Source organism: Anolis carolinensis, unplaced genomic scaffold (assembly GCF_035594765.1).
Source record: "Anolis carolinensis isolate JA03-04 unplaced genomic scaffold, rAnoCar3.1.pri scaffold_35, whole genome shotgun sequence".
Classification (NCBI taxonomy): Eukaryota; Metazoa; Chordata; class Lepidosauria; order Squamata; family Dactyloidae; genus Anolis; species Anolis carolinensis.
The window spans coordinates 246,349-273,483 of NW_026943844.1; the positions used below are offsets into that span (position 1 = coordinate 246,349).

The following is a 27,135-nucleotide window of genomic DNA, read 5'->3' on the forward strand; positions in this document are numbered from 1 at the left end:
AAAAACTCAAAAATCAGAACAGTAGATGGGAAGCAACACTCTGAGGGCAGAGGAGCTCCAGGGATGGCTAATGACTCTGAACAAAGGATGCCGCCCAGACAAGAGACAAACCTTTCCAATGCTAATTAGGGTGATTATCTGCAACATTCGCGCTGGCTTCCAACTGACGAAGGACTCTTGTCACACCCTGGACTCTCCACAGATATATATTTTTACCTTCCTTGCCTAGTTTATCCATGCCTCACAGCCTCTGAAGATGCCTGCCATAGATGTGGGAGAAACGTCAGGAGAGAATACTTCTGGAACATGGCCATACAGCCCGAAAGACATACAACAACCAAGTTGTATTTTTATTTTTATTTTGGTTTTGTATTTCACCGTTTTACTTTATCATATTCTATTTTAAATAGCGAGGGATAGAGGGATAGAGGTTAGTTGTTAGTTTGTGTTGGTACGGATTAGGGCAGGGCCATAGCCAGAAAAAAAATTCGGGAGGGGTTTTGAAAATTTGGGGGGGGGGTGTTGAACCCCTGACACACACACACACACACCTGGGTTCAGACCTGTCAATATAATATATAATAATGGGCAGGGATATGGTAAGGGTCTTCATTTTAAAATTAATAAAAATGAATTAAAACGCAAAGGTTAAAAATGGTTAAATTCTATTTTTAAAAATTTCAACCATGGATCCTACAAAGCACAGTAGCACAATACAAATAATGCGTTGAAAATCCTGCACATAATGCATGTCTGATCTTGCCTTAACAACCCGCCTCCAAAGGCCTGTCAAAACAGAAAGGACTTTTTTCTGTTTGCAGAATGAGATCAAGGAGTGCATTGGGAATGCAGAAAATAATGCTCTGTGCGCACAGTTCTACGTCTCGCCTACCCTTTGAAAACATCTTTCCAAATGCAGCAGTCTATGGTATATTGCATAGGGACTCATCCTCAACTTATGGGCTCCTGAGACTCCCAGATCCCTTTGCACGTGGACTGTTTCAAAGCCAAGCATCCACCACATGCAATAATGCTCGGAAAGGTAGAAATCAGTACAGCCGCGGTGGTGCAATGGTTTAAACCCTTGTGCTGGCCAAACTGCTGACCTGAAGATCTGAAAGTCGGTGGTTCGAATCCGCGAGATGGGGTGAGCTCCCATATGTCAGCCCCAGCTTCCCATGTGGGGACATGAGAAGCCTCCCACAGGATAGTAACACATCCCCTGGACAACATCTCTGTAGATGGCCCATTCTCTCACATCAGAAGCGACTTACAGTTCTCAATCCGCTTCAGGCACAATTTTTAAAAAGGACATGTTGTGACTGCGCCTTCGGGGATTACGGTTGATGGTGATGGGATCCGAAGAGGAAGAAAAAACCCTCGTGATGAGGGTTCACTGGAGGAGTTGCGCAGGAAGCGACTTAGAGAGCTATATGGGGGATCTTCTGAGGAAGATTCAGATGGGGAGATGGATGCTGAGGAACAGGTGGTGGCTGGGGAAGCGGGCACTGAATGGGCACAGCCACCGGAGATGTCTGGGGATTTGGGGCCTATGGATACTACTGAACCTGGGGTTTCTGCAGGAGCTGATCCCACTTGGGATGCTTGGAGAAGGGAGGATGGTTCTTTAAGTGTTCATGGGCTAAGTGTGGGCAGGATGATTGGGACTCCGATGAATTGCTAGGTACTCCGGATCCACGAGCTCTAGCTGTGTAGAGTTCGGACTCTGAGTAGATTTGGGACACCTGATGTTTGGGTGTGAGTGTTTGGTCACCCAGGAGGAAGGGGAATAAAATGGGAATGTTTGGCCAAAGCACTTTGCGTGTGGCAAGGTGTTGCTGAGGCGCCATTGGGATCTCTGTGTTTCCGTGAAGACTGGACTTGGACTGTGATTCGGATGTAAGTTATCTGGGACTGCTTTACAGCAGAGGGATGGAACTGTGTGGGTTTCCCTGGACTGCATTCTGATTACTATTTCTAGCTGCTGATACCATCTGGCTTGGCTCTCGCTGTGTCTTATCGTGGACCTGGTTTGGATGACTGCACCCTCTTCGGACTTTGGATTGAATTTGACCTGGCTTCTGTCTACGCTCCCTGACTGACGACTACTCCCGGCTTCTGACTTCTGGAATTTGCTACTGCCTCTCGACCTGACCTTGGATTCTCCTGACAACGGCTATTCATCATCCCTTTGACGCTTCGGCTTTATCTGCACCGTGGAAGCAGTTTACTGCTCTTCTAGTTTGTTTGTTTTTAAGCCAGTTTGCTGTTTTTCTTTTGGGAACTGTCCCTTTAACTCCGCAGAGCCGGCTGTCTGTTTTCAGAAACGATTTGAAGCTAAAAGAAGCTTTTGCACTTTCTGTTATACTCTGTAGCTTTTGGAAGGCTGCAAGCCTTCGTTTATTTTGCATGTTATCTTGCAGTCAACTCTATTTGTTTCTCCAAAGCTGAATTGAAGCGTTCTTAGTTTTTATTGAATGCCAGCATGGGAAAATAGCATGGCTTGTTTTTGTGTTATTTTTGGCTTATCTTCAGAAAAAACTCTGTTTTGTTTGTTAACTGGCGTCTGACTCTTGACAGGACAGGTGTGTGTGCTTTGGTTCAGAAATCAAAGTTGACCTGATAGCAGTTAACAATAGCATTATTTAACATTATGATTTTTGTTCCTGGGCTATAAATGTCATTTCTGAATTGGTTGATATAAGTCTCCACAAAATCCACAGCAGCATATTGATACTGCAAACATAATACCTGAAGCAGAGCCATCAATAAGAAATAATAAAACATTTGCCGCTTACCAGAAGAAGGGTTACCGAAACTGGGATAAAACCCGGGAACCAGTTGTAAATGCCGTAAACGGATATATTACCACCTACTCCAGTCAATAACCAGCTACTCAGGATGTACATCAGCATTGATTCAATCTCCTTGGCTTGACTATTGATTCTAAACCTGTGGAGTCCTGAGGAATCCCTCCAGAACTGCAGAGACTCTGAACCGGTTTGCCTTTAAGCCAATCCAATCCTTTTAGGACTGCAGAGACTTATATCATCTTGTTTGATTTATAATACTGAGTTAGATACTTTTGGGTTATATACCATAGGACTGAGCATTGATTCTGTGAATGTAATATGTATATGATGCTCTAATATACATATTGTGTACTACTTATGTTTTGAACCATTTTTGTGTTTTGTATAGCTCATTACATTAATAATACTTTCAAACCAGGAACGGAAATTCCTTACGTAGTGCCATGGGAAAAGGCCAGTCTATGGAGGTGAGCGCATGGGGCTCTATTCTCTCATTTTATGAATTGCACCAAAGGTTTCCTTCTGAAAAGGAGTTGCTAAATCTTTCTCCCTTCCCACCCACTTCCCCGACCGAAAGGCACCACGACACAAAGCGGGTTGTTAATTTATTCTGGAAAGGAGACACACATGTGCACAACAACACCCCAAGGCTGGAGGCATCAACATGTGAGAGGAGGTGAAATACAACTAAGGAGGTTCAACGCGGTGGAGAACCTCCTCCATCTACGAGGCAAAGGTGGGGCGGAGGGAGGGAGATGATCCTTGCTTCTCATTGTGCTTCGATTTAAACCGGATTTGTAGCCGCACTGCAAAAGAAACACAAGGACAGAAGAGAAAGCAAAGAGTAAATATTATGAATCATGTGCATCAATGCGTATCAGTGTGCATTTATGAGCAATGCACCGGAAACTCAGCACTGCTTCTACAATGTTGAACACCCAAACTACAAATCCCATAATTCTATAGCATTGAGCCCTGGCATTTTAAGTGGTGCCAAGCTGCATTTCAGGGTTCCATAGTATGGAGTCAAGGCAGCTAAATTGTCGTCAAACTGTATTAATTCTACAGTGTAGAAGCACCCAGTGGACCACACTCTAGTGGCGTAGGCCCCAGTTTGCAAATCAATATTAACAGAACAATTTCTATGAAGTAGAAGAACAATGTGGGAGTTGTAGTTTGCTGAGGCACGAGCACTATTTGAAAGAGGAAGTTGGTGATCTTGTAAATCTACAGTTCTCAGGATTCCATAGCATGGAGTCAAGGAAGCTAAAGTGTTGTCAAACTGCATTAATTCTGAAGTGTAGAATGGTGGTCCTCAACCTGAGGGTCCCCAGATGTTTTGGCCTTCAACTCCTAGAAACTGGCTGGGATTTCTGGGACTTGTAGGACAAAACACCTGGGGATCCACAGGTTGAGGACCACTGGTGGAGAAGCACCCCTTGATGCCTCCTACAAAACCCTTTTGGACCACACTTTAGTGCCGTATGCACCAGCTTGCAAATCAATATCAATAGGACAATTTTTATCAAGTAGAAGAAAGATGTGGGAGTTGGAGTCCAAAAACTGGCTGGGATTTCTGAGATTTGTAGAGCAAAACACTTGGGGACCCACAGGTTGAGGAGCACTGGTGGAGAAGCACCCCTTGATGCCTCCTACAAAACCCTTTTGGACCACATTCTAGCGCCGTACTGACCCAGTTTGCAAATCAATATCAATAGAACCATTTCTATCAAGTAGAAGAAAGATGTGGGAGTTGTAGTTTGCACTATTTAAAAGAGGAACCTGGTGAACTTGTAAATCTACAGCTCTCAGGATTCCATAGCATGGAGTCAAGGAAGCTAAAGTGTCATCAAACTGTATTAATTCAACAGTGTAGAAAAGTGGTCCTCAACCTGTGGGTCCCCAGATGTTTTGGCCTTCAACTCCCAGAAATACTAACAATTGGCTGGGATTTCTGGGAGTTGTAGGCTAAAACATCTGAGAACCCACAGGTTGAGGACCAGAGGTGTAGAAGCACTCCTTGATGCCTCCTACAAAACTCTTTTGGACCACACTCTAGTGCCATAATGCCCCAATTTGCCAATCAATATCAATATTGAATTCTATCAAGTAGAAGAAAGATGTAGGAGTTTTAGTTTGCTGAGGCATGAGCACCATTTGAAAGGGGAAGCTGGTGATCTTGTCAATCTATAGCTCTCAGGATTCCATAGCATGGAGTCAAGGAAGCTAAAGTGTCATCAAACTGTATTAATTCAACAGTGTAGAAAAGTGGTCTTCAACCTGTGGGTCCCCAGATGTTTTGGCCTTCAACTCCAAGAAACTGGCTGGGATTTCTGGGAGTTGTAGGACAAAACATCTGGGAACCCATAGGTTGAGGACCACTGGTGTAGAAACACCCCTTGATACCTCCAACAAAACCCTTTTGGACCACACTCTAGCACCATGGTGCCCCAGTGGTCCTCAACCTGTGGGTCCCCAGATGTTTTGGCCTTCAACTCCCAGAAATCTTAACAATTGGCTGGGATTTCTGGGAGTTGTAGGCCAAAACATCTGGGGACGCACAGGTTGAGGACCACTGGTGTAGAAGCACCCATTGATGCCTCCTACAAAACCCTTTTGGACCACACTCTAGTGCCATGGTGCACCAGTGGTCCTCAACCTGTGGGTCCCCAGAAGTTTTGGCCTTCAACTCCCAGAAATCCTAACAATTGGCTGGGATTTCTGGGAGTTGTAGGCCATAACATCTGGGGACTCACAGGTTGAGGACCTCTGGTGTAGAAGCACCCATTGATGCCTCCTATAAAACCCTTTTGGACCACATCCAATTTCTATCAAGTAGAAGAAAGATGTGGAGTTGGAGTCCAAAACTGGCTGGGATTTCTGGGAGTTGTAGAGCAAAACACTGGGGACCCACAAGTTGAGAACCACTGGTGTAGAAGCACCCCTTGATGCCTCCTACGAAACCCTTTTGGACTACATTCAATTTCTATCAAGTAGAAGAAAGCTATGGGAGTTGGAGTCCAAAACACCTGGAGAAGGTCCAAGTTGGTCAATGCCTGGTGTAGACCTATCTTGTGGCTTCCTTGGTGTTGTTGGGGATGGAGGGGGAGAGCAGAAAAGGTGCATCTAAAGGTACCTCAAGGGATGTCCTCCTGAAGGTCCCTAATTCATCATCACCATCCTGGAGAACTCTTCGAAGGTCACCCTTCCGTCCCCGTTGCCGTCGGCCTGCCGGATGAGCGTGGCCACCACTTGATCCGAGGGCTCTCCTCCGAACCGGCGCCGGGCGTCATCGAAGCTGGAGATGGCCCTCTTCAGCTCACTGGCGTTGATGGCCCCATCGCCGTTGGAGTCAAACTGGTTCCAGTGCTTCTTGAAGGCTTCCAGCTCCGGCTTGGTGAAGCGGGGGACCATCTTGCCCTTTCTGGTGCCCGGAGTCGGTTCGCTCCTTATTTAAAGGCGGCTCCTTCTCCGAAAAACAGGAAATTCTGGGATGGAAGAACCGAAGGGCTCCACGCCCTCTTCCCAGCCCCAAGGCTTGGACTTGCATCCTATTTCTTCTTAAGTGTAGGTCTTGACCCAAGCCTTGTAGCCTTGCCGTGGGGTTGATGGCCACACCCCTGATTTTTCGGCCTTTCTAAAGCCCTGGCAATGGGTGGCCGCACATGACGTCCCCTTTGGCACATGACACATCCCGCGCTAGGATCCCAAGATGCCTTTAGCCAAGGTGCGTAATCTCAACAGATATCTTTGCACAGCAAATGCACCCAGCTATTTCTCTAACCATCAATTGTCTTGGCTTGGCAAAGGCAATTCCAAGTAATCCTCTGCCGACCCACTTTTGGACGTGCTATTAAAATGTCATTTTCCCCCGTCTCATCCTCCCATATCCTCCTTTACCATCAACTTGCAGTGCCTCATCACACTAGAGCATGGATCCACTTTAAATGCTGTTTAAAGCCCACTCCTTAAAGTAGATTTAAAGTGGATCCAAGCTCTAGTGTGATGAGGTCCTTAGTGTATGAGGGTTGAATGAAAGGTAATGCTTCCACCTTCGTTACTTGGGTTTGGATGGGAATGTTTTAATAAATCAAACGCAGAAATAATCCTTAGAACGTGCTCTTTAAGGACCACTATTCACTTTTCCACATCATCACCAGACTGATGAGGAACTGAAAAATATGGATTTTTAGACATATATTGTATGCACATTAGAAGCAGTGAAATGTGGAAAAATCAGACTCTCTCTGTGTTAGATTTTAGGGGTGCACAAGCTGACAGGACAAGCTGGGAGAAGGGGGGCCAGTTTTCTATACATTCCAGTGTGAATTGGTTCCTAGTACAACTTGACAGGTCAAGAGTGGCCTCTTGATGGATCTTTCTTTTGGTGTCTGTGACTTGTTACACGCTTTTAAGAGTACTTAGATAGGAAAATGCTGATTGTGCATATTTATGTCCATGTATGTAAGCATGTGAAGTGACGTACTAATGACGAGATGTATGTAGAAGCATGTTCTTTGTCTGAAAATGTATAAAAGGCAAGTCAAAGCCTTGATCGTCTCTCTGATTTGCTTTTTGGAAGAGATTTCACTTCCAGAGACTCAGCTGAAATAATAAACCGGACATTTTGGCCTCTCAGAAGGATTTCTCTTGCGTTATCTCTCCCTTCATCTACAACAAGACAATTGGATACATTTCTTCCAACGATGAACAAGTTTTCTGAAGCCGTCATGGAAGAAGTCGACACTCTGTTTCCACAACCAGCGTCTCACAGGACCCATTGCGCACAGACCTTCTGATAGCCAAACAAAGCAATCATGTGCTCTCCACATTCTTGTAAAAGGCCGATGATGCTTGAAATTTCTCTCTGAGTGATACCACAATTATCCTGAATCAATCTGTCAACCTTTTGCTTGTGAAACTCGGTGGTTGCTGTCACAGGACATCCGACTCTTTGTTTGTCACGCAAGTCAGATGTTCCCACCTCAACATGTAGCATTTAGACTTGGATCTCTAAGGCATCTCATTATGTACATATATCATGTAAATACAGGTATTCCAAAACACTTCCCAAGCATTTCAGATAAGGTAGACCTGACCTCTTCCATACATGATGGAATACCTTGGAAATGGGACCAAAAGCTAAACATGAAAATAATTTCTGGTTCATTCATCTTATACACTGAACCTAAGATAATTATAATGTTTGAAATCCAAAGCACTTCTGGTCCCAAGCATTTCAGATAAAGGAGATTCAACCTGTTCATACATAAGGAGAAACCTTGGAGTTGGGACTCAAGTCTAAACATGGAAATCATTTTTCATTCATATGCATCTCATACACAAAACCTAAGGTAATTTTATATACAAGATATATGTATCCAAGATCCAAAACTCTTCTGTCCCAAGCATTTTAGATAAGGAAGACCCAACCTGTATGTACATCATGAGATATTTTGGAGATGGGACCAAAGGTTGCACATGAAAACCATTTCTGGTTCATAGACACCTTAGGCACAAAGCCTAAGCTAATTTTATACACAATATATATGTATCTGAAATCTAAAACAGTTCTGGTCCCAAACAGATAAGCAAGACTCAAATCCTATATAGATAATAAGATATCTTAAGATGGGTCCAAAGGCTACACATGGAAATAGCTCCTGGTTCATATACATCTAATATCCAAACTCTTTATATATGCATCCAAAATTCAAAACATTTTGGATAATGGCAACTCGATTGTGGGTCCCATCTTTATGACTTGGGTCTCATCTCCAAGATATCTCAACCTGTACATACGTTTTGAGATATCTTAGAGATGGGACCAAAGTCTAAACATGGAGATCATTTAAACCTTATAAACAAAGACAGAATACAATATATATATGTATCTGAAATCCAAAATACTTCTGGTTCCAAGCATTTTGGATAAGAGAGACTCTACGACTTGAGTCTCATCTCCAAGATATCTCAACCTGTACATACGTTCTGAGATATCTTGGAGATAGGACCCAAGTCTAAACATGGAGATCATGTAAACCTTGTAAATGTAGAATACAAAATATATATGTATTTGAAATCCAAAATACTTCTGGTCCCAAGCATTTTGGATAAGAGAGACTCTATGATTTGAGTCTCATCTCCAAGATATCTCAACCTGTACGTACGTTCTGAGATATCTTGGAGATGGGACCCACGTCTAACATTGGAGATCATGTAAACCTTATAAACGTAGGATACAATATATATATGTATCTGAAATCCAAAATACTTCTGGTCCCAATCATTTTGGATAAGAGAGACTCTATGATTTGAGTCTCATCTCCAAGATATCTCAAACTGTACGTACGTTCTGAGATATCTTGGAGATGGGACCCAAGTCTAAACATGGAGATCATGTAAACCTTATAAAAGTAGAATACAATATATATATCTATCTGAAATCCAAAATACTTCTGGTTGCAAGCATTTTGGATAAGAGAGACTCTACGACTTGAGTCTCATCTCCAGGATATCTCAAACTGTACATACGTTCTATCTTGGAGATGGGACTCAAGTCTAAACATGGAGATCATTTAAACCTTATAAACGAAGACAGAATACAATATATATGTGTATCTGAAATCCAAAATACTTCTGGTCCCAAGTATTTTGGATAAGAGAGACTCTATGATTTGAGTGTCATCTCCAAGATATCTCAAACTGTTCTGAGATATCTTGGAGATGGGACCCAAGTCTAAATATGGAGATCATGTAAACCTTGTAAACATAGAATACAAAATATATATGTATCTGAAATCCAAAATACTTCTGGTCCCAAGCATTTTGGATAAGAGAGACTCTACGACTTGAGTCTCATCTCCAAGATATCTCAAACCCTTCTGAGATATCTTGGAGATGGGACCCATGTCTAAGCATGGAGATCATGTAAACCTTATAAACAAAGACAGAATACAATATATATATATATGTATCTGAAATCCAAAATACGTCCGGTCGCAAGCATTTTGGATACGGGAGACTCAACTTGGTATAGTTTAAAAAGAGAGCATCCCCTACCTCCATTATTACGTCGTTGAGGCCTTCACTTCTCCGTCATCACTTGAACAAACTCCTCGTAGTTCACTTTCCCGTCTCCATCCAGATCCGCGTCCTTGATCATCTGGTCCACTTCTTCGTCCGTCAACTTCTCGCCCAGGTTGGTCATGACGTGCCGCAGCTCCCCCACGGTGATGTAGCCGTTCCCGTTCTTGTCAAAGACCCGGAAGGCCTCTCGGATCTCCTCCTCCTCCTCTTCGTAGCTCTTTGTATTCTTGGCCACCAGGACAAGGAATTCATTAAAGTCCACCTTGCCGCTGTGGTTGGCGTCCACGTCTTGGACAATGGCCTGGAGCTGGACCTCGGTGGGGTTGTGGCCCAAGGACCTCAGGACGATCCCAAGCTCGGCAGTGGTGACGGCCCCATCTCCGTCTTTGTCAAACAAGGAGAAGGCCTCTTTGTATTCCACCAGCTGCTCCGGCGTAAAACGATGAGCCATGACGACGCCTGTGATCCCACCTGGAACCTTCTCTCTTCCTTTCGAGATGGGCACACACTTGTTGTCTTTGACTAAACTGAATAATAATAATAATACAATATTACAATGTGTTGTCGAAGGCCTTCATGGCTGGAATCACAGGGTTGTTGTGCATTTTCTGGGCTGTATGTATGTATGTATGTATGTTCCAGAAGCATTCTCTCCTGACGTTTTGCCCACATCTATGTCAGGCATCCTCAGAGGTTGTGAGCTATACTGGAAAACTAAGCAAGGGAAAGGTTTATATATCTGTGGAAGGTCCAGGGTGGGAGAAAGAACTCTTGTCTGTTGGAGGCCGGTGTGAATGTTGCAATTAAGCACCTTGATTAGCATTTATGGCCTTGCAAGCTTCATTCCTGCCTGGGGGAATCCTTTCTTTTGAGGTGTTAGCTGCCCCTGGATCTTCCACATATAAACTTCCCTTACTCAGCTCCATGCAGTCATGCCGGCCACATGACCTTAGAGGTGTCTATGGACAACGCCGGCTCTTTGGCTTAGAAATGGAGATGAGCACCAACCCCCAGAGTCAGACACAACTGGACTTAACGTCAGGGGAAACCTTTACCTTACTTAGTTTTCCAATATACCTCACAACCTCTGAGGATGCCTGCCATAGATGTGGGGAAAACGTCAGGAGAGAATGCTTCTGGAACATGGCCATACAGCCCGGAAAATGCACCACCCAATAATAATGCACTTTATTTATATTCTGCTTTATCTCCCCAGAGGGACTCAGAGCGGATTATAGTATACACATCTAAGGCAAACATTCAATGCATTTTACACAGTGAACAACAACGACATACAATACACAAACAAAGGTAAAGGCTTCCTTTTCATCTCCGGCGTCTGGAGGCAATGCTCAACTCCAGCCTTGGGCAGACACTTTTGTTCCATTTTTCCATGCCGGGAAGCCTGTTGTCCATAGATATCTCTATGCCAGCATGTCTGCATGGGACACCTTTATTACCTTCCCTCCATGGCAGTACCTATTGATCTACTTACATTGCATGCATGCTTTCAAATTGCTAGGTTGGCAGAAGCTAGGGCTAACAGCGGAAGCTCACCCCAACTAGTGGCTTCAAACTGCCAAATTTCCTGCAGCTGGTGGTTTAACCTGCTGTGCTGCCACAGCCAAAAGACCCATAAGTATGGTCCACACTCTTTTTTATGACCTAGATTTGGAAGGAAACCATGAGAAGAACAGGCTCGACACTCTTGTAGGATTGCCGGATTTCGACCTCTCCGTAATCTCTGAAATGGGTATTGGGTGAAACAGGAATGTTGAAACTTTGGGATGTACAAAAATTAAATTACAGTAGGGTCTCGCTTATCCAACATAAACGGGCTGGCAGAATGTTGGATAAGTGAAAATGTTGGATAATAAGGGGGGATTAAGGAAAAGTTTATTAAACGTCAAATTACGTCATGATTTTACAAATTAAGCACCAAAACATCATGCTTTACAACAAATCGACAGAAAAAGCAGCTCAATACATGGTAACATAATGTAGTAATCTATATACCGTGTTTTCCCGAAAATATGACAGTGTCTTATATTAATTTTTGCTCCCAAAGATGTGCTAGGTCTTATTTTCAGGGCATGTCTTATTTTTCCATGAAGAAGAATTCACATTTATTGTTGAACAAAAAAATGAACATATATTATATACTATACAGTAGTTGTCATCACAAACCAACATAACCAAACAAACTATCAAGAATTTCCTGTTACTACCATTATTTCCATGTACAACTGGCATGTACATTTACCAATTCTGCATGCTCTGGTGTTCTGTTTGGCATGCGCCAGGCATGCTTCCAAACAAAAACTTTGATAGGTCTTACTTTTGGGGGAGGCCTTATATTTAGTAATTCAGCAAAACCTCTACTAGGCCTTATTTTCCGAGGATGTCTTATTTTTGGAGAAACAGGGTATATAAAAGGGTAATAAAATTTCGGCCTAGGACAAAACAACAAAACTACACATCCCAGAAACACTAAACTTGGTAGCACAATCCCTCATCCATGCCTCTATGTTCATACAACAAAAAGAAAAGAAAAATAAAGTCCTAATTAGAGGGAGAGAAATAATTGTTTTTAGCCAAGTGCTGCCAGTTAGATGGCTACTTGGTCTCCTAGCAACCCACTCAGCCCAGGGGACAGGTAGAGTTAGGCCTCACTTAGGCCTCTTCCACACTGCCTATAAAATACAGATTATCAGATTTTAACTGGATTATATGGCAGTGTAAACTCAAGACCCTTCCACACAGCTATATAACCCATTTAGAATCTTATATTATCTGCTTTGACCTGGATTATCTTGACTCCACACTGCCATATAATCCACTTCAGTGTGCATTTTATACAGTTGTGTAGAAAGGGCCTCATATAATCCAGTTCTAAGCAGATAAGATACTCTATTTCCCATACCACCATACTTACCACAGCAACGCGTGGCCGGGCACAGCTAGTGTATTTATAATTTAGCACCAAAAGGGTTGTTGTATGTATTCCGGGCTGTGTGGCCATGTTCCAGAAGCATTCTCTCCTGACGTTTCACCCACATCTATGTCAGGCATCCTCAGAGGTTGTGAGGTCTCTGACGTTGTGAGGTCACCTCACAACCTCTGAGGATGCCTGCCATAGATGTGGGTGAAACGTCAGGAGAGAATGCTTCTGGAACATGGCCATACAGCCCGGAAAACATACAACAAACTTCTGCCAATTGTGGAAACGATGGTCCTTTGTGGTTGACAAGAACTAACTTAAAGAGGAAGCAATAATTCAGACCTATTACTCGGGAAGAACTTTTGCAAATTATGGACATTTCAGGACTTTGTTGACATCTGGTGCCAGGTCAGGAGACACTGGCCTCAAAAGTCATCTTGAGGAAAAGTTTCAAGCTCTTCCGAATTTTTTTTCTGGCTACGGACTTGGTGAAACCATAGGTGAAAGAAGCTCAAACAATTCATAGTAGAATAAAAGTGAGGGAATCCAAACATTTGTCCCTTTCATTCCAATAGTTATGCAAATCCTCCATTATTTTACATCCAGGAAGGGAAAGAAAGTGAAAAGTGGTCCTTTTACAACTCAGGAAATCATAAAAGAGTGAGTGGATCTGCAAAAGCAAATATAGGGTTTCCCCACCACTTCCTGCCTCACACCTTAAAGCAGGTGGAAGTTCAAGGGCGCAAAACCCAGGTTGACTTTCCCCTCCTGCATGCGCATCCATGTGCTCCCGATCTCAATGCCTTCACTGCCATTTATTTTCAGGACACACAGACATGTGAAAAAACAAAACAAAGAGGACACAATAGTGATATTCGCAAAGAGAAACTGGCAAGGATCACATCCTGTTCCTCCCTGAGTCATCGCTCTGAATGCAGATTGGGAGAGGCAAGGAAAGAGAAGTGAAAGTAAGGCATCTACAAGGGTTGAATGAAAAGTAATGCCTCCACCTTCGTAACTCCTCAATCGATGTCAGTCCTGGTCTGCAGCAGGTCCTGGCTTGTTCAGTAGACTCTCCTCTACAGTTCCATTTGGTGGGAAGCCTTAGCATTGAATGGTTGTGTTGTTAAAGTGCGAAGTATGGAACCCTGCGCAGACGAGGAAGCCTTAGCATTGAACAGTTGTGTTGTTAAAGTGCCAAGTATGGAACCCTGCGCAGACGGGGAAGCCTTAGCATTGAACGGTTGTGTTGTTAAAGTGCCAAGTATGGAACCCTGCGCAGACGAGGAAGCCTTAGCATTGAACAGTTGTGTTGTTAAAGTGCCAAGTATGGAACCCTGCGCAGACGAGGAAGCCTTAGCATTGAACAGTTGTGTTGTTAAAGTGCCAAGTATGGAACCCTGCGCAGACGAGGAAGCCTTAGCATTGAACGGTTGTGTTGTTAAAGTGCCAAGTATGGAACCCTGCGCAGACGGGGAAGCCTTAGCATTGAACGGCTGTGTTTTTAAAGCGTGAAGTATGGAACCCTGCGCAGACGGGGAAGCCTTAGCATTGAACGGTTGTGTTGTTAAAGTGCCAAGTATGGAACCCTGCGCAGACGGGGAAGCCTTAGCATTGAACGGTTGTGTTGTTAAAGTGCCAAGTATGGAACCCTGCGCAGACGGGGAAGCCTTAGCATTGAACGGTTGTGTTGTTAAAGTGCCAAGTATGGAACCCTGCGCAGACGGGGAAGCCTTAGCATTGAACGGTTGTGTTGTTAAAGTGCCAAGTATGGAACCCTGCGCAGACGGGGAAGCCTTAGCATTGAACGGTTGTGTTGTTAAAGTGCCAAGTATGGAACCCTGCGCAGACGGGGAAGCCTTAGCATTGAACGGTTGTGTTGTTAAAGTGCCAAGTATGGAACCCTGCGCAGACGGGGAAGCCTTAGCATTGAACGGTTGTGTTGTTAAAGTGCCAAGTATGGAACCCTGCGCAGACGGGGAAGCCTTAGCATTGAACGGTTGTGTTGTTAAAGTGCCAAGTATGGAACCCTGCGCAGACGGGGAAGCCTTAACATTGAACGGTTGTGTTGTTAAAGTGCCAAGCATGGAACCCTGCGCAGACGGTCGGTCAATGTGACTTAAGCAACGTGCAGTCACTGAATTCTTGAGAGCAGAAGGTGTCACCCCAAAGGAGATTCATCAGAGAATGCAAGCTGTTTATGGGGATTGTGTTGATGTGAGTCCTGTGCATCGTTGGGCGAGTAAGTTTAAAGATGTTGAGGTGGGAACATCTGACAAACAAAGAGTTGGACATCCTGTGACAGCAACCACCAAGTTTCACAAGCAAAAGATTGACAGATTGATTCAGGACGATCGTCATATCACTCAGAGAGACATTTCAAGCATAATCAGCATTTCACAAGAATGTGTGGGTCACATTATTATTGCTTTGCTTGGAGATCGGAAGATCTGTGTACGATGGGTCCTGTGAGACGCTGGTTGCGGAAACAGAGTGTGAACTTCTTCCATGATGGCTTCAGGAAACTTGTTAATCGTTTGCAGAAATGTATCCAAAGGTCTGGTGATTATGTGGGAAAGTGAACAGTGGTAGTTAAAGAGCACATTCTAAGGATTGATTTATTAAAATACTCCCATCTAAACCCAATAACGAAGGTGGAGGCATTACTTTTCATTCAACCCTTGTATGTTGCTTTTCCTGGCAGCTTGCAGTGATATTACAGATGGTAAAAGGACAGGATATAAATACATGGAGCTTCCAGGACTTCTATGGATCACAAAATCCATGGATGCTCAAGTCTCACTATAAACGATGCCATAGTTAAGGTGGCAACCCTTATATAACCTTCCTAATGCCACAACTCCTTAATATGGTTCCTCGTGTTGTCATGACCAACTATAAAATTATTTTTGTTACTATTTCATCATTGTCATTTTGCTACTGTTATGAATCATAATGTAAATATCTGATATGCAGGATGTGGTTTCATTCACTGGACCAAATTTGGCACAAGTACCCAATACGCCCAGATTTAAATACTGGTGGAGTTGGGAGAGGGATTGATTTTGCCATTTCAGAGTTATAGTTGCTGGGATTTATAGTTCACCTACAACCAAAGAGCATTCTGAACTCCACCAACGATGGAATTGAACCAAACTTGGCACAGAGAACTCCCATGACCAATGGAAAATACTGGAAGGGTTTGGTGGGCATTGACCTTGAGTGTGGGAGTTGTAGTTCACCTACATCCAGAGAAGACTGTGGATGCAAACAATGAAGGATCTGGACCAAACTTGGCACAAATACTCAACATGCCCAAATGTGAACACTAGTGGAGTTCAGGGGAAATTAGACCTTGACATTTGGGAGTTGTAGTCGCTGGGATTTATAGTTCGCCTACAATCAAAGAACCCCTTGGACCCCACCAATGATACAATTGGTCCAAACTTCCCATACAGAACCCTTGTTGAGAAACAGTGCCTTATATAAGCATGGCAAATCAAGCTTTGCTTTTTGGATCTTCAAGCCATGGATTGGTAGATCCATGGAGAAAGAATCTGTTGCTACAGAGGGCCTGTTGTTGTTGTTGTTGTTGCTGTTGTTGATATCATGTTTATTTATACCCCACCTTTTCTCTCCACAAGGAAACCCAAATGATAACCATATTGGATCTTCTTGGAAACTTTTTTGCCAAGAGGTCATGGTCACAAAGTTAGAATATGGGAAAGTAACTTTGAATACTAAAGCCAGGATTGTCCATGTCCTTGTATTTCAGGCTAGCCCCTACCCTCCAAACCTTCCACATACAAGACCTGGCTTTTCCGACAAGACTTCGATCATGTTTAGACTCTCTTAAAACACATATGAGGACCGTTGACTCTTTTTCAGTACTTCACAATTCTGAGATTGAATGCTGCTGTTTTATCTACAGCAATTGCTGTATTTTATCGTTTTTACCAAGGAGTATTTATTTTATTTATTTACAGTATTTATATTCCGCCCTTCTCACTTCGAAGGGGACACAGGGCGGATCACATTACACATATAAGGCAAACATTCAATGCCTTTTAACATAGAACAAAGACAGAAACAAACACAGGCTCCGAGCTGGCCTCGAACCCATGACCTCTTGGTCAGAGTGATTTGTTGCAGCTGGCTGCAGCTGACTGCTCACCAGCCTGTGCCACAGCCCGGGCTGTGAGTATTGTGAATTTATGATGTTGTGTTGATGTTGTTTATTATCTATGTTTTGTTCTGCACTTGTTGTATTTTGTGTCACACCTTGAGTGTTTTGTGAGTGCCTCTGAGTTAGTGGTGGGATATAAATAAAATGTATTATTATTATTATTATTATTATTATTATTATTATTATTATTATTTCCCATTTCTATGTGTGGTTATGAAAGTTGAGCTGCAAAGAAAGATTTTGAATGCCTTTTTAAATTTATTTGTGTGTTTTTGTATTTGATATTACTGTATGCTGGTTTTATATCTGTAAGCCGCCCCAAGTCTCTCTGGGGAGATGGTGGCGGGGTACAAAAATAAAATAATAATAATAATTATTATTATTATTACCCTATCAGGACCTCAAGATTGAACTTCAAAGACTCTGGCAGAAACCAGTGCAGGTGGTCCCAGTGGTGATGGGCACACTGGGTGCCGTGCCAAAAGATCTCAGCCGGCATTTGGAAACAATAGACATTGACAAAATTACGATCTGCCAACTGCAAAAGGCCACCCTACTGGGATCTGCACGCATCATCCGAAAATACATCACACAGTCCTAGACACTTGGGAAGTATTCGACTTGTGATTTTGTGAAACGAAATCCAGCATATCTATCTTGTTTGCTGTGTCATACAACGTCGTTGTGTCAATTATTATTATTATTATTATTATTATTATTATTATTATTATTATAAAGAAAGCCGATAGGAAGACAATCAACTCATATAAAATGTGATGGAGGAATGTTCATCGAAAACAATCAAGTGGGTCTGAGATCGAATCAAGCCAGGACTCCTTCTTGAAGGACTTCAATGACTCAGTTGAGGATGACATATTGTGATCATATCATGGAAAAGATACTGATGCTTGGCAATAGGAAAAAACATCCCAAATAGGAAGCTGCATCTCAAATTAATAGACTTGATTAAGAAAGTGATAAGACTAACTCTACAGCAAAGGATAGAGAGACTAAGAAGTCTAAGTCTCTCCAAAGTAGAGAATTTGTGTTGATCCTCCTGTTTTGGAGTGACCCACAAAGGCTGGACCTTGAGATGTGGCCACCCTCCCCAAATCCCTTTGGCTTCTCACCTGGAATAATCCTGGGCTCCACAATTCAAGAAGAAGATGGGCTCCAAGCTGGACGTTGCCACGAGAAGGTCTGGAAACCAGGAATCCCTCTGAGGAGCAGCTCAGGAAACGGGTCTGTTTCGCTTGTGGAACAGAAAGTGGAGAGGTGACACGAGAGCCATGCTTAAATATTTGAAAGGATATCATATGGAAGATGGAGCCCGGCTTGTTTCCTGCCGCTCCAGAAACTAGGACAGGGAACAATGGATTCAAACGGCAGGAGAAGAGACTCGACCTAAACACGAGGAAGGGTTTTCTGGTGGTAAGATGGGATCTCCATCTCCTGGAGGCTTTTAAGGCAGAGGCTGGATGGTCATCTGTCAGGAGGGATTGGGTTGTGTCTTCCTTTGGGGGTCCCCATCTATACTGCCATATCATGAGGCTTAAAGCTGCATTATATGGACAGTATAGACTCATATAACATAGTTCAATTGCATTATATGAGTCTACACCAGGCATGGACCAACTTGGGTCCTCCAGGTGCTTTGGACTTCAACTCCCACCATTCCTAACAACCTCAGGCCCCTTCCTTTCCCCCCTCAGCCGCTTAAGCTTAAGTTGAAGTCCAAAACATCTGGAGGGCCCAAGTTTGCCCAGGCCTGGTCTACACGGATCGTATCTATATATATATAAACTAGCTTGGGTGCTCAGTTATTTGAAAAAGTCATTTTTAATTGTACCAAATGCATAAGGTTGTGGGTGAACTACAACTCCCAGGTTAACCCCAACAGACTCGGTCAGTACTTGAAAATTTGTTGTGTTGGGCAAGTTTGCTCTGGATGCATCGTGGGTGGGGTTGAGTGTGCTCTCTGGCTGTAGGGTGAACTACAACTCCCGCTATAGCGAGACAGTCCCCTCAATATAATATCTATATATATAAAAGAGTGATGGCATCACGGCGACCCACAAAACAACAAAACTACAGGCCCCCCAACCTCAAAATTTGACAACACAACCCATCATCCACGCCTCTAGGTTGATACAACAAAAAGAAAAGAAAAATAAAGTCCTAATTAGAGGGAGAGGAATGATTGCTTTTATCCAATTGCTGCCAGTTAGAAGGCTAAGCTCCTCCAACTTGGTCTCCTAGCAACCCAATAAAAAATAATAAAAAAACACTAAAAAAATTCAAACACTAAAAAATTAATACAATAAAATACTATAATAACAGAAAATAACTAAAAAAAATACAAGAAAATAATAAAATATAATAAATAAAAAGATAACTTACAATAAAATTAATTTAAAAATACAAATAACGTCAAATAAAAATTACACAACAATTTTTAACCAATACCACCACCACTTTGCCACAGCAACGCGTGGCTGGGCACAGCTATTATAATTATAATAGTGTATTATTATTATATTGTACTACATTGTAATATTATTATCAATCTATAGTGCTGTCAATTTTCGAGGTTGTGGGGCGTTTAGTTTTGTTGTTTTGTCCTAGGCCGAAATGTCATTACCCTTTTATATATATAGAAATGTAATGTAAGTTTGTAGGACTGAGTAAGCAACAAAACTACCGAACCAAATCACAGCAAATTTGGCCACAAAAGACATAGTCAGCCAATCTACGTCTTTCAAACAAAAAAAACCCTGGAAAATAAAGTTCAAATTAGAGAACGAGGAAGAGCTGTTTTCCACCCTGGTTGCGGGTCAGAAGGGTAGGCCCTGCCCCCTTTAGGCCCCGCCGACTTCATCTCCTAGAAAACCCCTCAGCCACAATTGCACCGGGGTACAGCCAGGATTCAGGCTTTTGAGGCTGCAAGGCTATTCACTGCTATTCCACCTGGCCAACAAAGCATTCCCATAAGCCACAGCAACGCGTGGCCGGGCACAGCTAGTAACACTATATAACACAGTTTCTGAGGTATAAATGTCATTCACAGGCACCAAGCTGACACATGAGTCAAGAGTATGATGCTGCAGCTAAAAAAGCCAATGGTATTTTGGGCCTAAACAACCTAAACAACGGAGATGGTTAGTTAAAAGTACGTCTGCCTTCAAATTTCTTTGTCTCCCATATATGGAAAGGTCTGCCCGTGTTCTTCATGATTTATAAGTTAGCCAATTATCTAAGGAAAACAAAAATTAAAATCGAGATAAAATGTCTGTAGCTGCAGTCACAAAGGGGTTCAGGAGCAATTTATTGGGCGTACCTAACTCTTGACCCCAGCGGTAATAAAACTGTGTTTTTTCTTTATTCAAGAAAGGTTTCTCAATTGGTTCTTGGTCAAAGTACCCCTCAATGTTGCCTTTATATTCTGCTTTGATCGGACTTCTTCACCTGGAATTATTATGTGTCCAATTCTGGGCAACACAGTTCAAAAGAGATATTGACTCTAAGTTGGAAGAAGTCCAGAGGAAGAGGGCAACTAAAATGATCAAAGGTCTGGAGACCATTAATCCCTATGAGGAGCGTCTTAAAGAACTGGATATATTTAACCTGCAGAAGAGAAGGTTGAGAGGAGACATGGATAAATATGTGAAAGGGTGTCATAAGGAAGAGGAAGCAGGATTCTTTTCTTCTGCCCTGGAGACTAGGACTCAATGGAGCCATGGGTTCAAATTACAAGAGAGGAGGTTCCACCTGAACATTAGGAAGAACTTTCTGAGCGTAAGAAGTGCCGTTCACCAGTGGAACTCTCTGCCTCAGCATGTGGTGGAAGCTCCTTCCTTGGAGGCTTTTAAACAGAGGCTGGATGGCCATCTGTCAGGGATACTTTGATGGTGCTTTTCCTGCATGGCAGGGAGTTGGACTCATGGTCCATGTGGTCTCTTCCAAATCTATGATTATGTGATTTACTAATTGCTTCTATCATAAAAACATAGAAAACATTTACAGTAGAGTCTCACTTATCCAACATTCGCTTATCCAATGTTCTGGATTATCCAACGCATTTTTGTAGTCAATGTTTTCACTATATCATAAATTCATAAATACAGTAATTACTATGTAGCATTACTGCGTATTGACCTACTTTTTCTGCCAGATTTGTTGTATAACATGATGTTTTGGTGCTTCATTTGTAAAATCATAACCTAATTTGATGTTTAATAGGCTTCTCCTTAATCTCCAACATATTTGCTTATACAACGTTCTGCCGGCCCGTTTATGTTGGATAAGTGAGACTCTACTGTATTAAGATGCAAAAACTGTCTTTGTAGGAGGGACATCATTTTATTCTAGTTTTTCAATGAATATCTCATCGAGTCTCAACCAATTCAACCTCGTTTGTGGCAGCTACAAAAGCAAAGTTTCTGGAGAAGAGCAACTACTTTCAAAGTAAGAACCATGCAATTAAACAGGAAAACACTTTCAAACTAGGAACAGAAAAAAATCAAATTTAGTTACATAGTGTAATGCATTTCAAGCTGTATTATATTGCAGTATAGATGGGAACCTAAGATTCTGTGGTTCTATGGGAGATGGAAGGGTCTCAAGACCCAAGAGAAGATTCTTTGTTCTGTTTGCATGTTGACTTTTGGGTGCCAAACTGCCTTGTTTTTGCAGACTTGCTTCTTTATTTAGCAAAGGGAAACACAGAGGCAGACAATTCCCAGGTTGTTGCTGTTTGCTCTCCTCCGACCGGCTCCTCTCGGCTTCTTGGGTGAAACTGGCACGCTTCCGACAATTCTTCGCGGCTGAACTTTCACGGTTATCAGGTGACCTTTTCTGGCCTCCTGCCTCCCTCTCCACCTCTGGCTCCGTCTCTCTTTCGTTGGGCAGCTGCCAAGGAGTGCTTTCGTAACCGTTTCAAACCAACGGCCATCCAAAGAAAGAAAAGGATATATACACACACAAACAAAAAACCCATAATGTTGTTGATTAGGACTTGACGTTCCCAAAAATCATTTCACACAAGATTGCCAAATTGATTGAAGTCGATCAGTGGGAGTGGGATCATATGTTCATTTGGAGAAGAATATTGGTTTATGCCACTTAACAAAGGATAACCAGACTTCCACATTCACGGAGGTTAGGGCCTTTATGAAAAAGAAAAAAAAATGCATATATACTCGAGTATAAGCCTAGTTTTTCAGCCCTTTTTTTAAGACTGAAAAAGCCCCCCTCGACTTATACTCGGGTGAGGGTCCTGGCTGGCTTATATTTGGGTCAGCTTATACTAGAGAATATATAGTACATGTATTATTTTTCTCTATTATTATTGGTATTATTACATTTATTATTTTCTATATTACTGTTGCTGCTATTTCATTTTTCTTACTCTATTTTTATTATTATTATTAATAATACATTTATTATTTCACTCTGATCTTATTATTACTATTGCATTTATTATTTTCCTGTATTTATTATTACATGTATTATTTTCCTGTATTTATTATTATTATTATTACATGTATTATTTTACTCGATTATTATTACAAGGATACATAAGCACATTTACATGGAAGAAGATGAGAATAATGATTTGATCAGAGTTGGACAGTCTTATCTTAAATTTGAGCTTTATGTAAATATTCAGAAACATTTAACCTACTGATGCCTCAATTAATGTAATTTATTGGTATCTATTTTTATTTCTGAAATTTACCACCCTCGGCTTATACTGGAGTCAATGTTTTCCCAGGTTTTTTGTGGTAAAATTAGGTGCCTCGGCTTATATTCGGGTCAGCTTATATTCGAGTATATACGGTATATATGTGTGTGTGTGTGTGTGTTTTTTTACACTGTTGTGGGGATTCTGTGCTCCTAACAAGAACCACGGGTTCAGAAGCCCTGCGTGCCTAGCCAATCCAGAAGGCCAAATCAGACACAGATGGATAGAAGGCAAAAGCAAAGGTTTATTCTCAATGGACAGAGAGGATGTCAGCAGAGAAAGCACTCCAAAGTCAGATCCAGGGCTCTGCTGGAATGCAGTCAGAGATTAACCAAATGACACCTGGTTTGTGTCAAAACTATTTTACCTAAAGCAGTAAGTTAAACACTTGGTCAGTCTAACTACTAGGCTTGTCCGATCGATGGAAAAAATGTTTCAATTCTCGTTTCTAAAGTAGGGGGTGCCGGCGCTTCAATATAGAAAGTATTTCCGAATTTTTCACCCAAAAATTTCGGATATTTCCAAAAATTCGTAATGATTCTTAATGTTTCTAAAATGGTGGACGTGCAATGCCTTGGCAGGAGTGCCACGTCCTTTGGAAACTATACATTGCTGTGGACCCTCTATTGAATCAAATCAATGTCTGACTTTGTGATTGCAAAAATAAAACTCAGCCCAAGGCTTGGGATTAGAAACGGAGGGTGAGGGAAGCAATGCCTTGGCAGGAATGCACACGTCCTTTGGAAACTACTACTTCCAGTGAGTGTACACTTTAAGGTTTAAAAAGAACAGCTGATTGCTGAAATAAAATAAAAGGCAGAGGTCTTTAGAAACGGAGCGTCAGGAAAGCAATGCCTTGGCGCCCACGTCCTGTCAGTGGATTAGATGGATGAATGTATAAAGTGCACCAAACTACACATTCCAAAATTCCATAGCATTCTACAGCAGGCATGGTCCAACTTCGGCCCTCCCTCCAGGTGTTTTGGACTTCAATAATAAAAATTGCCTAAAGTCTCAGCAAGGACTCTGTAAGATCCCACAAGCCCCAAGTCAATTTCCCAAAAAATACACACAATATTGAGCCAGCAACAAAAGCCAGCCCTAACCCAGACCCAACAGCCAGAACACTTCGCCCTCTCTCCCCTCAATGCAGGCGGCTTGATCTAGCGCAGCGCGAACCACCCGCTCATAACCCAGCCCAGAATGGCTTGCCTGGGTTAGGGAGGGGTTTTTTAAAGAGATCTTCCACGTGGACGTGGAGGATGCTAGTCCCCACCTTTTCCAGCCATCGTGGAAGTCTCTGATTGGCCAGGGAGCGGCAGCCATTTTAGGCTGTGCTAGGCTCCCATTCAAGTCAGGTTGCAGAAACAAAAAAAGTAAAAAAAATATTTTAAAAAAATATATAAAAAAATTTTTTTGGGGGGGGGGAATTTAACAAAACATTAAGACACAATTAGAGAATGGGCCAATGATGGTTCGAATTACATTGCCAATTGCGCCCAGGGAAAACGTCTCAATACTCGGTTCAAAAAGCGAGAACAATCCGAAATCATTCCGAATTAAGAATCATTACGAAATTTTGGACAACCCTACTAACTACAAAACATAGAGATAACACAAACCTGAAGTTACAAAGCAAAGTCTCGTTAATGTTGAGAGTATTACAAAGCCGGTTCAGGATCAAGAATAGTCAGTAGTGACTTGCAGTTTCTCAAGTCACTCCTGAGATTAAAAAAGTGACCAAGGTTGCTGTAGAGAAGCTTTGTGTTAAACAGACATTATTGATATGATTTTATTTATTTGTTTATTAAAAGGAAAAAGGGGAGTTATGTATTGATGAAGACAGGTCTCACATGGAAGCCAGCTGTGTTCAGCGGGTTGCCATGGCAACGTAACCTCTCTCTGGAGGGAAAAGGGGGCGTGGCTAAGATGACAGTTAGAGCATATTCCCTTTTAAAAGTTCAGTTGCTGTGAGGGTTTTTAAAGGTGTGGCTGTTAGGGGTTTGAGAAGAAGAGTTGCGGTTAGGTTTTGGAAAGATTAGGAGCTGTGGAAATCAGCTAAGGACGGCAGCTTATGGTCACTCAGGGGAAAGGCTGGGAATATAAGCTGACCAGGGGAGTTTAGTATACTGTGTTGAAGAGAAGTTATTTAAGAAATATCCATTCAAGAAAGACTACATTGTAACTTAAGATCCGGAACGTTTACTGATTGAAACCATACGCTTATGTACCAAAAATAAACTTGAATTTTGTTATTGTTCATAAAGATAAGTCTCCTTGCCTCTCTGTAAGCCTGTTACCTCACGTTGGTGGCAGTTACCGTACCTATCTATATAAGTTACCGTACTTTCCTATATAAGTTACCATCTTTACTCATTTAAACCCAATCAGTTCCGTTATCCTTCCTTATCCACTAAATCATCCCTGTCATACATTCACACATTCTCCATCCCTCCCTCTCACACGTGCACACATCTCCTGAATTGGAGGCAGCAGTGGGATTTAAAGACAAAGATTTCCCCTGCCTGAGTTGAGTACCACAAATTGGGCTCTCTTCAATTGGGGGCAGCGGTGGGATCAAAAGGATTCCATCCCTGTCACCTCAGTCCTCTTCAGTTGCCAATTCACAAGTCAAACACCGACAATTCACTGAGAAGAGGACAAACCATAGTTAGAGTTGTTGTGTGTTTTCCGAGCTGTATGGCCATGTTCCAGAAGTATTCTCTCCTGACGTTTCACCCACATCTTTGGCAGGCATCCTCAGAGGTTGTGACCAGGGGTCACGCCAGATAAACTAGAGTTCACAGGAAATCCAGAATCCATAAGTGAAAAGTCAGGCCAGTTATTCAGGAATCCAGGGATTCAAATGAAGGCACACATTGAAATTCCAAGATCAGCAGTGTCCAAAGCAAGGTTCTCACCAAGGTGCAAGGCTCAGCAAGATCCAAGGTTCACTAAGGTGCATCACAAGAGTTCGGGATATCACAATCCACACAACCTTAGGGTGGGGGGGGCAGCTAAGTACTACAAATACTTTTCTCCCAAAGATCAGTCTCTTGCTAAGCTCTTCTATGCAGCTGATCACAGCTGCATCCCATTGCAGCAGGCCTCCCCCAATAACCACTATAGCCTGTGAATCCTTACTTACAGATCACCCTGACTTTTAGAACTAGGAAGGAGATTAATCTCTTCCATACATTTCACAGCAGCCACTACCCATCACCAAGCTAATGAGAATTATACTAGATCACCACACTGTCAGGCATTAAATATACTCGTACTAACCACCACCACCACCACCTGCTTGGCATGCCACTAAATCAACCACCACCAACTGTGAGACATGACAATATTGCATCTGCAAATACAGAGCATTTTTATTTCATTTGACAACTATTTGAAATATCTGTACCAGCTCCTGATTGGTTGGAAAACAGCACGGCCAATATCCAGGTCCTGAGTGGCTCAGTCAGTAAAGGTGAAAGTTTTCCCCTGACGGTAAGTCCAGTCATGTCTGACTCTGGGGGTTGGTGCTCATCTCCATTTCTAAGCCGAAGAGCCGGCGTTGTCCGTAGACACCTCCAAGGTCATGTGGCCATTGGCATGACTGCATGGAGCACCATTACCTTCCCGCCAGAGCAGTACCTATTGATCTACTCACGTTTGCATGTTTTCGAACTGCTAGGTTGGCAGAAGCTGGGGCTAACAGCGGGAACTCACTCCACTCCTTGGATTCGAACCAGCGACCTTTCGGTCAGCAAGTTCAGCAGCTCAGCGGTTTAATCTGCTGTGCCACCAGGGGCCATCCAATGTAAATAATCGGGTTAATAAGTAATAATAATAGGGTGAGTCCAATGTAAATAATGGATATTTGGGGATTTATTTATTTATCATATCAGAAGTGGACCGAGTTTCTTGGGGATGATGATAATCTTAATAGGTGAAACGGGTTGGGTGCCAACAATAGCCCCGATCTTATCAAGGAAATAATTTATACACAAAATTAACATGAGACAAAAGGCACATCTCACTAAGTTTTGTAGCACTGCGGTCTCTGTTTCATATAATGTTATATATTTCATAATTTGCGGGTTCGATTTCTCAATTAAAGTGGAAGGACTGTTGACTTTCTTTTCTTTCTTTCTTTCTTTCTTTCCTTCTTTCCTTCTTTCCCTCTTCCTTCCTTCGTTCCTTCATTCCCTCTCTCCTTCCTTCTTTCCCCCTTCCTTCCTTCCTTCCCTCTTTCCTTCCTTCTTTCTTTCTTTCCTTCCTTCTTTCTTTCTTTCCTTCCTTCCTTCTTTCCTCTTTCCCTCTTTCCTCCTCCCTTCCTTCATTCCTCCTTCCTTCCTTCTTTCCCCTTTCC

The 27,135-nt window shown here is 42.5% G+C and overlaps 1 protein-coding gene across 1 annotated transcript in view; it reads right to left on the bottom strand.

Moving 5' to 3' along the window:
- LOC100563644 (calmodulin-like) overlaps positions 1-27,129 on the bottom strand; it is a 41,644-nt gene extending 14,515 nt beyond the window's left edge. The window contains exons 1-4 of the mRNA XM_062966844.1: positions 25,694-27,129; positions 18,160-18,281; positions 9,919-10,429; positions 6,063-6,077 (exon numbers count right to left, since the gene is read on the bottom strand). Of these exons, the coding sequence (XP_062822914.1) occupies positions 6,063-6,077; positions 9,919-10,353 (450 nt within the window). The 5' untranslated portion in view covers positions 10,354-10,429; positions 18,160-18,281; positions 25,694-27,129. The remainder of the gene's footprint in view (positions 1-6,062; positions 6,078-9,918; positions 10,430-18,159; positions 18,282-25,693) is intronic.
- Between the last annotated feature and the right edge of the window lie 6 nt (positions 27,130-27,135).